Consider the following 18,425-nt stretch of genomic DNA (forward strand, 5'->3'; position numbering starts at 1 on the left):
CTCCGGGTTTTGAAGCAGAGGTGGATGTAGACACTGGTGAATTCAACATTAAAGATGTAGTTGACATAAGAATGACAGAGCATGAGGATTTCGTTGCTGATGACGGATTCGCCTCTTCAAGGGAATTCCTTTCATTCTTGTACCAGTATAAAGGGGCCCATGTGAAACGAAGCATGGCTGGAAGACCCGAAGAAGAACAGATGAAAAGATTACAGGATGAAATCGATACCCTCATGAAGGATATGACCCCTGAGAAAGGGAGGAAAATATTAAAAGAAGCTGGTGTCATCATCTTCTCTGGTTGGGACATAAATTCAGCACTTCTTTTTGACGGATTCTTGAAAAAACAGGATTTGAATCAACAGGTGTCGCCTCAAGAGGTAGACAAATTGTTCCTAGGCTCCGGGTATGATCCTGATCAAAAGGCTCTCCTACAATGGGCATTATATCCAAAGGGAAAAAGGCCAATTATTGTAGATATCGAAGAAACCTTTGGACACCTCATGATTCATCAGGTTGGAAAGACTGACCCTAGGGTAGTTGAACCTGGATGTAGCCAAATTAAATATGGATTAGACGAAGTTTTTGGTCAGAGAAAATATTACTTATAAGGGATTATATGAAAAATCTAAAGAAGAGAATCAAAAGTTGCAAACGAAAATATTACAACTTGAGACAGGGATTCCCTTGAATGAATATGCCTCGTATCCTATAGGACAGAGCTTGGATGATGTTTCTGATGCTCTATATTGGAAGTATCAAGTAGATAAGGCTACCAAACAGATAAACAATATCCAGCAAAAAATGGATAAATTGGTTAACGACATCATTGAACACCAATTCAACACCATGCTTATACATTTCGAACATTACTGGAGGGTGTACACTAGAACCATAAAAGCATTAAGAGAGCATGAAAGGTTAAAAGCACGATTGGATGAGGTGATAAGGAGTATTGATGTGATGACGCCAGAGGAGAAGGCTGAAGGGACTTCACACATAGAAGATCATGCTAAATTCGAAGATATGCTAAAGCGAGATCTTAAAGAATTGGATGATGGGAGCCCTATTGGAATGCCCTCATTTTATAAAGAAGGAGGAGTAATGTCCATGGAAGATTTGCGGAATGAGCTTATAAGCATCAAGGATCGAGCTCTGTCAAGATTGGACTGAAGCAAAGACATGACCCCTACCGTCAACCAGATGATCTTCGAATACCTTTCACAAGGAGAAGAATTGAAGAAACAGAGTGTTAAGATCAAGACTTTCAAAGAAGATGATTATATTCATCATTTAGGAATTCTTAATCTCTTTTTACTTAAGTTTGTTAGGAATATTCAAATTAACAATTAATGTTGTGAAAAGACATGTCTTTTCATAATTGGCTCTTGCTCTCATATATATGTGAGAAAGGCTTTTTGTAATTAAAAAAAGAAGTTAGAATAGGAACAAGATAGCAATGTATGCCAACCTATAAGTTCTCTGTTATACAAATTTTGATGGAATACATGCTATGATCAGTTGTTTTTCTTTGCGTATGCGTTGTGGATTATTTCATTTTGTTTTGGCAATCGCTTGTGATATTATCTAAAGAGATAAGGTTATTCATATTCTTGGAATGAAATTTATGTTATATGTTATAAAGTTGAAATAAAAGTTATGCTTGCGAATTGTAATTGTTCTTCGCAGTGCTTACTTGAATGGTCCCTTAAAGGTAGGGTTAAATTCGTTCAAGCAACTTATGATATAAGCATTCAATTGATCTCAAAAGATATAATAACCGACAGGTCCATAAAGGGGTGGGTTAAAAAGCTGTCTCACAGGTTCGCATAATAAGTCCTAAAGAAAATATAATGACTCTGTAGCCCAAACAGCGAAGAAGGCACTGGTTATTTACAGATTACACTTATCACCGTATTCGTCATATGTCATTTTAAAAGCAACAGGAGTAACTAAGTAAGAAACATAGATCGAATAGCTTCTACAACAACAATCTTGAACTCATCTGCTATATCTCCATCCTAGGAATCTATGCCATCTTGAGATAGGAGGGAACCAGATCAAGACACTTAATCTGCTATAAAAAGCACCGGTCATTAAGAACAACTGGTGAATAGGTACACCCGCCTAGGTCTTGCAGAGCCTAAAGTGAGAGAGTTAACAACTAAACAGGTTCACTCTATATGTTGGCCAAGTCAATTGGAGGGTTTGATCATAGGAGTTGGCATTTCCTTAGAACCTATCCAATCTTTGGTGCTATTCTGTCTGGTTAATCTTAATTTTCTGTCTATGTTTATCTTAATGTATTGCAAACTAAAATTAAAATACTTCCTTGCTTGCAAATCCCCTTAGAAATGACATTAGGAGAGCGTTTTCCACGCACTGCTTTCCTTACACAATTTGCAAATGCTACATAGAATTTAAAATTGATAGCTTGGCATATTTTCTAGACTATTGCTGATTATTATTTCTTGCTGGCTTGCCAACTCTATCTTTATATAATATTTGAAAGCTCTATTAACAATTCATGCTTAGATTGATTATATTTATTGCTGCAGAGCATGGAGAAAAAGAAAAAGATGATAGGGAAACAGCCTATTGAAGATATTAATGATTATTTAGCCAGGACAAACAAGGAGAAAGAACCAAAGAAGGCTAAGATATTTTCCAAGATTGCTAGCAATGAAACAGGTGTGTGCATAGCACAAGTGGCTGTCCCAGTGGTTAATAAGACCAAAGATGCGGCTACTCCCATGGATTATCAAATCACGACAATTGACCTTGGACCAACCACGCAAAAGCAGGAGTTCCAAGAGTTAGATGACACGGTCCAGGCAATCAGGGCACAATTGGATAGAACAATTGAGAAGAAAGATATGTTGGAAGTTGAGAATATGTAACTCAAGGAATATATTGAAAAGATGAATCGGCATGAGGATCCTGCCTCTATCTCGCCTGTTGCAGTTGATCGCGGATTTCCCTTCGAAAATGAGGCGGCAAGGAATACACATACGAAATTTGGAAAATGGATTGAAGATGTTACAAAACAAGAAGATGATTTCCTAACTCAATTTGTTCAAGCATTTGACAAATCATCAATGCTTATGTTTAGGGTACAGTATTTGGAAGGAGTTTGGGATGATTTCCAGCATGTACGGGAGAAGACAATTCCGCACCTCAGGGTGCTGAAGCAAATTGGATGCCTACTTTGATCCATGAGGGAGTTGTGCATGAGGAAGATATTTATGATTTTTAAGGGTGGTATTGTTCCTTAGCTATGAGTAAATCCACTTATGACCATGCCAGGAAAGATTGTGTTGAGATGGAAGGATCAATTCAAGAAATTCAATCAAGGATCCTTACATCCATTGAAGTGTTGTTAGGGGTAGATGTCAGTGCTTCCAGCAGTCTACACGAATTAATAGAAAAGATGAATTTTATGTACTTCAGCCAGTTGGATTCTATGATGATGAATCAGATTGATGATTTGGTTTCCCTGTTGATCCACATCCATAGTTTGCAGAGGCTTATGTGAGATTAAGAGAATGTTTTGGATGCTTGTTCGGATGCATTGGATGTGATAGATGTGTAGCAAGAGGCTTTGCCCAGCATTACCATGGAGGAGCTAGATTCAGTTTTGGCTTGATTCTTGGAATATGTTGCTAGAGAGACGAATACAAGCCAAAATCTTTTAGAAGATTCCCTATTTGATGACTAGGCGTCATTCCATTGGATCACATGTTGGTGATTCCCTTTTTGATGTAAAGCCTAATTAGGGCAAATTTAGGGTTGTGTTGGCATGATCCTAGCCCTTGATTCTAAATGAATCTTGGCCATTCATTTCTTTTGAGACTCTATATATACCCCCATTGCCTCTCATTTGAAAGAGAGATTTTTGAGTATTGTCACCTGCATGCTGCAGATTTGAATACAATCATTGAAGTTTGGTAATTTGTTTTAGTGTTGTATGCATTTGTAGTTCTCATTGCCTCCAAGTTAGATTAGAATTTGTTTCAAGCATTTTAGATTGAATGAAAGAGTTATCAAATGCTTTTGTGTTAAATCCATTTAATCCATACCACTAGCTTCTTGTTGATTGTAAGTTTGCCTCGTGTGGTCAACTAGAATTTTATTGAACTTAACTTCAATTGTCTTGATTGTATCAACGTTTGATGGTGATAATTTGAACATCTATAAAATTTACCTTAGACGATTGCACTAAGATTGTATCAAATTGTTCATTGATGGTGAGACCTTGCCTAGTAGGATTCCATCGAATTGTTCATTACCTCTTCCATTCTAGGTTAGAATAGAAATTCCTAAACCCTACTCCTTTTGTCCTTTGTCTTAAAATCCTTGTTAGATTAGATCAAAAGCTATATTGCAAAATCCTAAGTCATCAACATAACCTATTCCAATTCCAAATCCATGAAAAGATCTCCAAATTCGAACAATTACATAAGTCCCCAAGTGAAAACAACATATCACATCAAGCCATTGAGTTACCCACATGTCTAGAATTGATAGTAGAAACCTTGGAATCCTCTTAGTTGATCAGATATTTAGCATCCGAGATGATTTTTTTCAAGAGAGGGTAAAAATACGTTGGTATTTGGTATTTTATTTTCTGTTCATGTGCATAAAACACACATCAACATTACCCAAAAGGGTTTTTCCAAGTGAAATCTTGTATTCTTGTGTTTATGTCTACTCTCTGTAGTTTATTCTATGTGGTTTCAGATTTTTATTCAGAGAGTGCATACTGGTTGATTGGCCATAATTAACTTGTAGATTCCAGTCATGTGAGTACAATTATAAATAATGTTCACAATTAAGTTTTAGCTTGCATTCGCAGATTTTATGATTATTCATCAAAATATTGTATATACCTTGAGGAAAACATGCATTCTTTCAATCAATTATAATTGTCAAGGATAAATTGTGTGTTTTAAGACATTTCATCCTCTATTCAACATTTCTCAACTGCCAATTAAAATGTCTGTCACACCTTATCTGCTGTCCTCAAAAAAACCTGATCAATATGCTAAGTTAAGCCAATTAAGATCCTAAGATGGTTAGAAACTGGATCAACTTGGGAATATAAAGCTACATAAATTTAAATATAGTTAGCTCGGACCTTCTTGTAGTTGAGATCCTAAAGAAGCATTTTTTCCAAGATAACAGCTCCAAAAAAATATGCTAGATAATAGTGAAATTTATGTATTAATAAACTAGTGTGTGCCCATGGATACATAAATCTCACTGCACAAATCAATTTACAAAACCCTTATATTTATATGAGCGTACCTTAATACCATATAGTTCAAGCAAACACTTCATTTGCAAGTTGTCTCCCATCTTTAATGGCAATTCTACATTTGGAAAAACACAAAGCAAATCAGGACAAAAATAAAAAAATATACCAAAATCATACATAAATATAGTAGCTATTGTAGAGTGTTTCAATAGAAAAATTAGCATGGATATGGAAAATTCAAACAATTTCTTATATTGATTTATGAACTGATACTCATTTCCTCTCATTAGACCATCCTATTGATTTTAGAGCAATTTTGTTGTTTCGTAGAAAGGATAAAAAACATACTATATTTATGTCCACAAATTCCTGTGATAGTAGAATATACAAAGAAAGGCATTAGATCAACTTAAGAAAAAACGATTTAAATAAACAGCCCTAAGAAATTGAAGAGTATTGCCAGCAGCTATAAGAATACAATATCAATTGACTAAAACAAAGTGAAACTCCTGTTCCGAGAAGAGGATGGAACTAGCCTCACAGCTCATAGCATACAACAGATATTCTTAATTTTGAACATTCTTGATCTCCTAGAAGATGTCCTAATGCTAGTGTTGAAGACCTGGCCATCAGACTGGAACTGGGAGAGGGAAGAATAAGCTGTCACCAAAGCTATTTAAGAGGCCTTATCAATTCAGGCCAGCCTCAAAATAGTGCGTGAGATGCACTTGATAACATCAAACTCATGATTCTTGTATAAAAGATAGCCTTAAAAGTCAAATTGGAAAGGTATGCAGTCAAATCCTCAAATTAACTGAAATAATCTAACGCAGTGCATGAGTAAACTTGATAACATTAAGCTCAAGATTCTTGTATAAAGGATCACCTTAAAAGTCAATCAGTAGGTGAACAGTCAAATCCTCACTTCGCTTGAAATAATCTAACACAGCTTGGGAAAGTGCTTCTTCCACTAAAGGCATACAGGGAGATGCCAGAAGGCAAACCTCATAGAAACCTTAAACAGAACATATAATGCCAAGACAAAATGATAAGGTAAACATAAGGATGGCTAGTACATCTGATGTTGATTATGGTCCTATCAAAATTAAATTTCAAATCTTTTTCTATAAATAAAGGCATAACATTTTTTCATTAAAACCTTTAGCAAGTGGCGCCTAGTCATTTTTGGGAAGCAAACATGGTTAATGTGACCCTTTAAAAAACTTAAAGCATTGCCTATTATTAGGAACAGCCTGATACAACAACCATATTCATGTCACTGTAGACTGCTTAAAACCAGCCTTATTTCTTTTGAACTATTAATTACATATGTTTAACAACTATCATTCATTTTCAACTTCCTTTTAAATCCCCCAAGCATATTTGTTAAAGGATCTAACCTTCAGATTTATTCAAGGTTTTGTTTTACACATTGAACCAAACTACAATTGTTTTGAAACTCAAAGGATAGCAACTGGGCCTGCAAGCATGATTCCCCACATTGGTTGTTGCTCCAAATACTTGATGTCATATTATCTAAAATGTTCTTAGCACACAAAGCCTTTAACACAGTGACTCATCCTTTCAGAAACCAGGCTCAAGCTTTTATCCAGAAATCTGACTTTGTTTACCCAAGTTATCTAAATCCAACTTATTGCTTATTACTTCTAAATCCAACTTATTGCTTATTTGGATATTAGTTTCCACTTAATCCTTTCAAGTGCCCGCTCAGTCAATAGATTTGAGACACCAATTCAACTAGGCATAGGAGTCTGGTAACTTAGGTTAATTCTTTAGCTGGAGCAACTTAACTTCAATTAACCATGAGATAAGTCTTATCGACAATCATTCTGCCTTCCAAACCAAATCTGGTTGCAACAATTATCCAGACAAGGGTTCCCATTCCATGCAATTTAATTTATGTTTCGCAATCAGGTTACCGTTGTTTAAATTTCAATCGACGTGACTGTCTACCATATTCTAGATTTGAATGTAAAGCAATTTGTATAATTGGTTTTGGCTGAGCCAACAAGCCTAGACCTGAAAGGCATTTAAATCCATGAACAAAGGTTCCCTTTGAACCCAAATTACCTAAGTCGAGTTATTTTAGTCATTGTACTCATTTGTTTAGTTTTACCACAATTTGATTATAATAGCCAATAGGGTAATAAACCATAGGTAAGGTTTTGTCCCAGTTTCCCAAACCCTAGTTAATCAACTATCGACACCCAAGGAAGTCAAAATAGTAGAATCTAATCACTAAAAGCATAAAGACACAACAACAATTTAGACTAGATTTTGAATTCGATGTTGAATCCATAAACCTTATTAGAGGCAAAAGTACTTCCAATAAAACAAAATCATGCAATGGAAATTCAAGCACAATTAATTTCCTCAATACCAATTCAATCAAGTTGGAAATATGGTGATTAAACAAAGTTTACGGGTCCCATTGTGTATGACAAATGCAATAACCTTATCCAATTGGATTATATCGTTTTGACTATAAATTTGGTAAAATTAAAATCCACAAACTTGGAAAACTTGGAAACCCAAAATGATAAATCAATTTCTACAAATCCTGCAAACTTAGCACAAGTGTGAAAACTAGATTATTCCACTTGCAAATTCTTTTGTGCAAACTGAAACCCTAAATGGATTTCACCATATCGGCTAGGGAGGAATCTTTCACCCCCAAGCCCGATCTTCATTGTAGGATTTTCGTCCTAGGGTTGACGTAATCACACATCGCCCCATTGCAAATGGGCGTCCCCTTGATTTTTCTTTTTAGGTTAGTGTTTTGGCGTCTTAGGGTTTTGTCTCTGGTCTCTAAGCCTCATAAATGAGTCAAGATTTGAGAAATTTGGAGGAGTCACCAGAGTCGGTAAAGTGAAGGAATGGTCGAAAGAATGTTTTGATGCTACAAATGGGCTCAGATAGGTTGAAGGAGTAAAATCGCAATTTCTCGAGGTCAATTCTGACAAATTCCTTTTTATCAGGAAATTTAGTTTTTTTCTTTTTTCTAAATTTAGAAAGTTTTGTTTTTGGCATTTTTGGGCCAATCTGAGAACCTACTTTTTCGTCTGTTTTTTTGTTTTTTTCTAAAAATAGAGAGTTGCTTTTTGTCTTTTTTCGGGATCAAGGATGATTTCAAGGTCAAGAGAGGTGTCTAATCAAAGGAATTCATCCAGAACAAACCAAGTATGAAATAGCTTTCGAATCCAAAAGATAATTCCTCAAGAGCTAGTTAAAAATCATGAGGAAATGGCTAAGTCCAGAGTCAAGATTGTTCAAATCATCAAGATAGCTAGTCCATGGTGAAAATTTCCAATCAATGGTGAAGTTTGCCTTGAGGAAGCATCAAAATTTCCAAGGGCATGTGAAGTCCGGCCTCTAGGTGAGAAAGTTACCTGTCAACCAACAAAGTCTACCTTAGGAGGTAGAAATCTTCCTTGCCGAATGCTCAAGTCTTCCCAAGCAAGCATCAAAAGTTTCCTATGATCAAGCAAAGTCCGATCAAGGTGATGGAAAACTTCCTTGGCAACAAGCAAACTTCGCCCAAGCATGATAAAATGTTTCTTGGCATTAAGAAAAGTCCGCCCTACCAGGTGAAATTGATTCCTAATCAAGTGTGAAGTCTGCTCTAGGAATGGGTTAGAAAATTGGTAAGTGTTGGCACTTGCAAGGAGGAAAAGTTTGAAATTTAGGTTAAAGTGTGGCAGATTTCCAAAGCACATAACAACTCCGCCCTAACTCATGACAAAATTCTTCAACCCCATGGCACGTCCGCCCTTGGCATAGTAAAATCTTCCTTCATCTCATGCAAAGTCCACTCACTAGGTGAGCAAAGTTCCTTGTCAACATGCAAAGTCCACCTAGGGAGGTTGCAAAGTTCCTTGTCAACATGCAAAGCCCGCCCCCTTGGCCAGAAAAGTTCCCTAACTCAAGGCAAAATCCGCCTATCATGAAGCCCGCCCTAGGTGAAAGAAAGGAGTTGATAATGGTGAAATGGATTAAAGCAAGGAAGAAAAGAAAAAGATTAGCCTAACTTGAGAAGAAAAAATTGGAGGAAAAACAAAAGTCAAAGGCAAGAGTAAAATTCATAAAGTATTGTAGGTGAAAAGATTAAAACATAAAAGCTAAGCACATGAAATAATTCGCCTAAATGGAGAAACACAGATTTAGGTGAACTAAAGCAAGAAAAGCAAACGCTGAAATCCAAGATGAATTCGCCTAAGTGAAGGAAGGAAACTTGAGATGGATTAAAACAAGAAAAGCAAGGAAATTTTCACAAGTCATTGGAGGGAAAGATTTTGACAAAGTAAAAGTGAATAAAGCAAAAAGGGTGGAACCAAAGAAATTCATCTTAGTATTGAAGAAGGGGAATTAAAGGAAAAATCTAAAGGCACAAAGAATTCAACTAAGGAGAGGAGCTTTAAATTTGAAATGAATGAGAAAAAAACAAATAAAGCAAAGAGTTTGCTTAAGAAGAAAAGGCTTCTAGAGGGAAGCAAAGAGGAATTGCCATTGAGTTTTAAAAACACAAAAACAAAAAAATAGAAGAAGAGGTTCGATTTGGGGAGCAAAACATGACCACATTCATTACCAATAAAACTCATTAAAACAAAAAACAATGTAAGGCAAATTCAAAATCCTATAAACATAGACTTTAGCAATTCATTATTCACAACTTACTTCTCATGTGTAGGAGTTCAAACTCTTCCAAGCATCACTTTCAAAGTTTCTAGGCTAATTTGAAGTGAAATTGCAGGTTCAAACTAATTTTAAAGAAGAATTCAGACATTTGAAGGCAGATAGGAAGCAATTCTTTGAAAGAAGTTTTTCAAGATTTTAAGGTTCATAAGCTTTTCCAAGGCAGATTTTCGAAATTCCAGTCCTTCAAAATTCTTTTCTCAGTCTGAATTTTTTATTCTCAAACATGCACATAGATTTTCTACTTCAAACTCTTCCAATTTCTTTAAAGAACCATATTGCTTTTTGCGTTTTTATTTTTATTTTTAAAAAAAGGTTTATAAATCAGACTTAGTTTCATAATTTCAAAGTTTTTCTAACTCTGATTTTCGTTTTCAGACTTGACTTAGTGTGATTTGGGGTCTGATTTCAAGAATTTAATCAGAAAATCAGAGTTATCTTTTCAAATTCGTCAAGCAGACATCAAGTTTATTTCTTCTAACTTACAAATTTTCCATATTTTCAGATAATTGATGTCAACTCAAGGAGGAGTTTCTTGGAAAGTGCAGATGAAGTTCAACAACAAGGTACCGAAGCTCGAATCCAAGATTCAAACAAAGTGGAAATAAGTCAGTGACACTGACCTTGGCCATGTGGACATCGAAGATTTCAAGAAGAGTATGTACAGGTCAGATGATTGCCTTCCTTCACCACTTGCACGTAAGATGATGCAAAATGGAATTGTCCAAGCAGCTGGATTTCTTCAGCAATGCAGTGTTATGAGCTGATGGCAGAATGTGCAGAACATTACAACATTCAGGAAAGACAAATCGAGGCACCTAATGGAAGAGTGTCAGTCTACCTTGGAGAGGACGCCATCAAAGAAGCATTTGGCATTCGCAACTACCACTCTACCATGTACAAAACCAAGGAGGAAGCCTTAGCCGTCTTTGAAGCTGATCCTATTGCCTGCATTAAGAAACTTAACAAACAAAGGCTGCTTAAACCAGGACCCCACTATACCAAAGTCCCAAAGAAAATTTTTCGGACTGATTTCATTGAAAAATATGGAGACCTCATTCTTTCGCTCAACAGGCCCCTAGATGTATCACTTCATCGATGAAATCACTACTGGTGTCAAAATGATTAATTGGGCAAGAATAATTAGTAACAACATTGATGAGCAGCTTAGGAACTTGAAACATACAAAGTCTTTTTACATGAGTTCCTATATCATCTATGTGCTTGCATGGTGCTACAAATATAAGGGATTGATTTGCAAGGGCATTGTGGGAAACAAAGACGGTCAATTCAAGGCATATGATTGCTATCTGCAATTGCATATGCAAGAGAAATCCCACTTCAAAAGAGTTAATGATGCATTCTTTATGTATATCACCAGGACACTTCAAGGAAGCACCCATCCAAAATTGACATCAGAAGCAAAAGATTTGATAGGTACATTCGGGTCTTGGTATATTCAATTACCTAGATTCACATACCTGAGAGTCCAACGAATCACAGGATGCCCATATAAGCTTCCAAAATTTCCAACAAACAAAATGGTCCCGCTGGAAGTCATCAGGCAACTAGATACATTTGAGAAAATCTAGAGAGCCAAACAGAAGACAGGAGTTTCCTTTCCCCTTGTCACTGGAAAAATGCTAGAGCAATGTCCATTAGCACAAGCTCCTAAAAAGGCGGATGTGGAAATGCAGTGATATCCTTTCTCCTTCTACTGATCAAGGTCCAACTTTGATCCCCATCGCCATATTAGAAGGGCGAATGGAAGGAAGTACAAACATACATCTGATCTTGAAGACTTTTGGGCCAATGCGCGTGATGAATATGAAGTAAGGAGAATGTTGTCCATGGGTAGATCAGCAAGTTCACAAGCTAAGGGAGAAGAATATCCTCTTCACCTATGATTTGATGAAAAATTTGGATTCTTGTTCTTCCGAGGATGATGAAGTAACACATGATACCGGGAGGCCAAGAAGTGGAAATTCCAAGATGAAGGACATAGCAGAAGGTTCAACTAGAAAGAAGCAGAAAACAAATAAAGCATCTTCCTCAATCAACACTTCTTTGGTTGAAGAAGTAGGATCATCCACAAGCAAGGGCAAAGCTCCAGTTGAAGATAATCAACTGGTTGAGATGGAAATTCCTCCTTCAATTCGTGAAGAGACGAATGTAGAGCCTGTTCAGCAACAAACTATTGAAGTTGACATTTTGGAAGAAGGTTTTCAGGAAGGAATTATTTTTGCACTCAAGGGAATTGAGGAAAGTGAAGGGAATGATGAAAATTAAGAAGATAATGGAATTGAACAGTTGACGATGCCAAGTTGGTAGCTGCAAAGAATGAAAAAGAAAGCTATAGTAGAAGTCCAACCAGTGGACAAATTTAATAGAGTTCTTAGCCAGACTGAACCAGCCTATTAGAAAAGTTAATCTTTACTTGGCTTAAGTTTATTTATTTGTATTTAGTTTGGGATATTCCTTTGGAATCCCTACATGTAAGTTGTGCTCTAGTACATGTGTGAGGACAAGTCATTTCTTTTATTTTCCTTTATTAAGGAATATTAGTTTATCCTCCTTAAGAGGATGTTGGCACATTGCACACACGTTATGAATGGTGGCATTCATAGATTTGGGAGTTACTTTGTATCTCCTCTTCTCATCTCTATTTAAGATATGCTTCTCCTTTCATTCTTCACTTTTGGATATCATTGTAATGAGCTTCTTGCTCTATCTATCTCTATCTCTCTCTTTCTCTTTACGCTTTGCCTTCATTCATAATACATAAGGGGTTTTTCTTTGCTTTTCCCCTTTCAAAAGCTCTTGTGTCTCCTCTTCAAGTTTTGGGTGATTGCTCTCAAGTTGCTCTCTACTTTGGAACATTACTTCAATCAACATACTTAAGTGGATTTATTTTTCATTTTCTTGCTCTTGTATTTCCTTTCACAGCCTGTGGAAAAGAAGAAAGCAAAAAGATATTCCTTAATCCATGGGGATGGCACGGGATCCCATTCAGTACAAGTGGTTGTTCCAAAGGTTCACACATCTAAAAGAGATATTGCTCCTAGAGAATATGAGCTAATGAATGTGGACATAGGTCCTACCACAAGGGAACAAGAAGTTCAGGAGCTAGATGATTCAATCAACGCCATCAAAGAAAGGTTAAGGAGAGAAGTTGAAAAGAAAAACAAACTCAAGGAAGAAAATGAACAATTGAAAGGTTATATCCAGCACTTGGTAAATCCCATCAACGGAGAAGAGGTAGAAGTCACTCCACCTTTGATTCTTCCACAGGAGTCAGTTGAAAATTTTTAAAGGAATGAAGATGGCAGCCCAAGAGGCTAAGGAGTGGATTGGAGAAGTTGAAAACAAAGCCATCAAATTCGTGGAAGAATTAGTACAAGTCTATGGTCGGGTCTCTTCCTTCATATACAGAATCCAGTGCATAGTTGAGTTTTGGGAGGATTTTCAAACTATCCAAGAAAAGACGATTCCATGTTTGAAGGCGTTGAGAGCATAGAAACGGGAGTCGGACTCGGCGAGGCCGACTTGACTCGAGACTTGGACTCGGCAAAAAAACCCAGCTCAGAACTTGGCTAGACGCGGCAAAGTGTAAAACTCAAGAAATTTAGAGATTTTTAAAGATTTAAAACTTGTTTAATGCACCTTTTATTAAATATACCTTAAAGACACAATAACATCATCAAATAGAAGCTAATTTGATTACATAAACAAGTATACATCAATCACATAACTATAAGCATAAACAAAAAATGTAGCTGAAGGAAATAACAAACATAGATATATAAATATTGTCAAATTTATACAAAATTACAATTCTCATGGAACAAAAAATACATGTCATCATATGATCAAATGAGATGCAAACCTTACTTTCACACTCTTGATGCACCAAATGACAGTATATGTTGTTATATGGAGCCTAATCAGACTCGGAGGTTAAAATTTCCCTACTTTTATCAGCGCAGTTTCCCCCCTAATTTTACGACGGGGGTTTGGGGGGTAGCACCCCCAAGTTGGGGGCAAGGGGAAGCGCCCCTTGCGTTGGGTGTTATTTTTCTATTGTTTCTCCTCACAACTCACCTTTCTCCTCCCATTTTGCCAAATGAATGAAATGAAGTTCACTTTTAGGCTCAGCATAATATAAACCAAAAAAATTCAATTTGAAACATATTAAAAGTGTTTATTTTTTAACTTAAAGTTACATGCCGCCAGCCGAGTTAGGGAGTCGGGACTCGCCAAACTCGACCAAAATCACCAAGTCCGAGTTTGGGAGATTTTGGGCCCCACACTCGACCGAGTCTGAGTCTAAGCCCCCTGGACACACCCAACCTGACTCTACTCGAAAATCGCCCAACCTCGGCGATTTCTGTCAATTCTCATTTCTCTGGCTGAGAGGAATTCCTGAGCATGATTTGATCAATGGAAATTTAATTGATGTCAGAACTTCATATGACTTCAACACATGGTATCATGCCTTAGTAACTAGAGGAGAAGTCTTGGAAAGAATGAAGAGTGATGCTGCCAGAATAGAGGAATCAATCAAGGTTGTTCAAGACAATGTCCTCATTATAATTTCCGATGTTCTTGAACAAGAAGTCTGAGATAGGGACTTGTATGTGGAGAATCTGAAGGTCAAAATTCAAAACAACTTTTCCACTTTTCTAGAATTTGATCCAAAGGCAACATTTCAACAAGGCATCCTCTTTCATGTCCATTTGAGGAGGTTTTCGAAAGCTGGAAATTGATTAGATGACCACCCTTGCCACATGTGAAGATGAGATGGACCTAATGGAGTACAAAATTGACATCTTGCCAAGTGTCCCAATGGAAGAGTTGGGCCCCATAATGACCAAGTTCATCAAATTTGTTGCTAAAGAAAAGGATAAGGGATACCCGCTTCTAGAAGAAAGCTGAATTAATTAGTTGTTCATTTCTCATTGGTCCATTCTAGATATCTATGCTAGTTTGCTCTAGTTAGGTTTGTTGTTTAATCTTGGCCATTGATCTAAAATCAATCCAGGCTGTTGCTTTGTAATAAGGGTGCCTAAACCCTACTCATTTCATTTATTTCATATGAGAGACTTCGAAGAAATTGTTGTAGTGATACTTCTTAAGTGCTAAGACATAATTCATTGTTCAATTGTTAGTGAATCTTGTCTGCTTTTGCAAGTTAGCATGGTTTATTTACTCTCATTAGAGTAGGTTTTATTTCCAAGTTATTAGATTGAATGAAGGATTTGATTGAATTGCTCAATGTGGAATGATGTGTTCATACTTTTGATAATTGGATGATTTTCAATTATCGTGCAAAGTTAGCCTAAACCAGTAAAAGAATATTAACTTCTATTGCTTTATTCGTTGTTCAAAATGTTGGTGAATAAGAGTAATATGAAAATCTTTTGAAATTTCGTAGAAGATTGCACCATTCTTGTGTAGTTGTTGAATTTGGCGAAGCAAGGATTGGTTTTGATTCCGCATTTGTAATTTCCATCTCCCAAGTTCATAGGTTTAGATTAGAATTATCTTCCTAAACCCTCATCTTTTGCCTTTTTTTCAAGTCATAGAAGTAGAACTTATCAAAAATCACTCCAAAAAAAGTGAGTGAAGAATCAGAAGAACCTTTAGATCAATTAACTCATAGAACAATTGTGGGTGACCTTGAGATTACCACTATATCACAACGAACCAATTGAGACTATCCGCATGAATTAAGAACCTTGGAGTCGTCTTTTTTATCACAATCCGTCTATTTAGCACATAGAAGATTTTGATCAAGAGAGAATAGGATATCTCTAGGTATTTTATTCTAAGTTGTGTGCATAAAATACACACCAACAGGGAGAACTTGAACAAACCTGTTCAATATCCACAACTACGGTTTTCAGAAAATATCCAATATCCATAATGAATAAAATGAGATCTTTCAGCTCATGTATAACTTTCCCGAAAATTTTCTGAAAAATAATATTTTAAATCACTTTTATTTACATAATAAACCTTATTGCTCCGAAAAGTGACTTTATTTAATTATTTGCTCCTTTTTTGCACTAAAGTAACTTTTTAATAAATTCACTTTATAAATTATTAATTTAAGTCATCATTATATATGCTTTTTCAACAACATAAAGTTAATTATTTAATTATTGTAATATTACCTGCACAAGTAGTTGAAAGTAGATTAAATACCAAAAAGGTCTGGAAGTGAAAAATGAAGGCACCAACATATCCAGGAGCTCATCAAAGGTCCAACTTACTAAAAATAAACACTTTCAAAAAATAGTATTTACCTCCAAGATTTTTGTAGTGCACCAAAACAGTCAAAATTGTTCCTATACAGTGTCAACTGACTCAACATGATCCCCAAAACTCAATGTGGAAATGAGCGAAAAAAGGGGACATTACAATCCTCCCTCCCCAAAGATTGTTTTTCCTCAAGGAATGCTAACTCAACCTCAATTTCACTAGACCATTCCAGAATGAAGCTGAATGTAATCCAAGGATCCCAAATCAATCTCAAGAAGATCTCGCCATGCCATCAAGATATTGAATGAGAAATCCATGGTATCCAATTCCCAATCTGTTGTTCTCTGTAGTATAGCACCCCCAACTACTGATGTGAAATCTGAATTCTTTGGGAAGGTTTGTGTTTTGTTTTGTTTTTCTGTTTTTTGCGATTTTTTGATGCTTGCAAATGAAATAAATGCAACAAAGAAAGACTACTGCTGGAAATGAAAGAAAATATGGAAACTGGCACAATTTGGGACTAATATATAAATTTTCTTCATTAGGCAAAGAGCTGGTTACATACTCTTTCTGCAAACATGGGCTGATTTGCATTATTGACAGCATACATGGCTGATTGAAGGTCCGATTTGCATTTACAGTCTGATATAGGTCTGATCAGCCCTTATTTAGCTCCCAACACTCTCACTCTCAGCTGGTAATGATACTCCTTACTGCAATATGGAGTGGGGCTGCATAGTCTACTGCTGGAAAATGTTTGTGGAGCTTCCCATGCTTCAGATCTGCCCTGAAACTCCTTCAATCTTCCCTCCTATCAATCTGATCCACTATCTTTTGCCCTCACAAATGCTGGGAATTTTACTTGCTGGGATACCCTTGGATGATCCTGCACACCTGCAGGCATCAAAACTTATGAGAGATTCCATTCTCAAAAGCCCAAATTTCACTGCTGAGACCTTTATGTGGCTTCACACAAGCTGCTGCTCCAAAAAACAATTCATAATAATGAAAAATAACCCAGCCAAACTCACTTTATCCTCTCCTTTCCCCAAAAAGCATCTTTTTGTATATTCAATGGTTGATTCTATGGCATATTCCCTCTCATGAAGGGAATCAAACCTCTTAGGGAAGCCTTTATGTTAATGATAAGTTGTTTTTAAAGAGACCAAGTTATGTCTCTAGGCATCATTACTTGCAAGGGGGTCCACTTCCCCTTTATTACTAATAATTATATAATAAGCTTATTTGGGCCTTTATTTAAATAAATGGAGACCCTAAAGTCACTATTAAAATATTTAATTTATTCACTGAAATCTCAGCCAATCACCTCCAAACTGAAACTGAGGGTACCACTGATCCCCGGGGTGATGACTGGACGTAGAACTCCAATTGCCAGTTTCCCCCTAAAATCTAGGAATCCTCCTCTAAGGCTAAGGAATCATCCCTGAAAACTACAACTCACACCACCGGCCTCCTGTCAATCCTCCTGACATCCTGGTGGGTCCACTAGTGACTGCCACTTTGCTCCTAAAAATAGGAACCTCCCTAAAATTTAGGAGGCACCTCCAAAACAACAGAGGATGCTCCTAGTGACTCCTGCTAAGCTTCCCCACAGTCCGGGTGAACTGACAGTCATTCCCTAAAAAATAGGAAACTGGCTTAAAGATCCAGAAACGACTCATACGCCTCCCCAAAGTCTCATGTTCCACTGTGTATGTCCCCTATCCACTATATTAGCCTACGGGGACTCCTATCAATAGGCAAACCCCTGCAAAAGATACTGACCTCAGAAATGGGGACATTACATTCTCCATTCATTATTAACGGATGAACAAATATCTCCTTCATAAGCTTGGTAGAGTTTCAATAGTATGCAACATATTGTGGGAGAGTTTTCAGTCATTTCTTCCTTCCTGTTGTGACCATTTCACACATCGCCCCATTGCAAATGGGGACCCTTGCTTTTTTTTGCTTTTTAGGGTTTGTTTTTTGGTCTTTTAGGGTTTTGTTAGTTAGCCTTTGCATTTTGAGTGTTGTCGGGGAGATCAATAGGATAGCAGGTCTTGAAAATTTGGCTAAGTCTGAAAGTCCTGATCCTGAAATTTGGCTAAGTCTGGAATGTCCTGATCCTGAAATTTGACTAAGTCTGGAAACTGAAAAACCTCAAAAAACTAGATTTTGCTATATAACT

General features: G+C 36.6%; 1 protein-coding gene across 1 annotated transcript in view; it reads right to left on the bottom strand.

Annotated features, from left to right (window-relative positions):
* LOC131049734 (probable ATP-dependent DNA helicase CHR12) overlaps positions 1-18,425 on the bottom strand; it is a 199,935-nt gene that overhangs the window by 138,667 nt on the left and 42,843 nt on the right. The window contains exon 5 of the mRNA XM_057983800.2: positions 5,308-5,372. Within this exon, the coding sequence (XP_057839783.2) occupies positions 5,308-5,372 (65 nt within the window). The remainder of the gene's footprint in view (positions 1-5,307; positions 5,373-18,425) is intronic.

The sequence above is a fragment of the Cryptomeria japonica genome, chromosome 5, assembly GCF_030272615.1.
Source record: "Cryptomeria japonica chromosome 5, Sugi_1.0, whole genome shotgun sequence".
Lineage (NCBI taxonomy): Eukaryota > Viridiplantae > Streptophyta > Pinopsida > Cupressales > Cupressaceae > Cryptomeria > Cryptomeria japonica.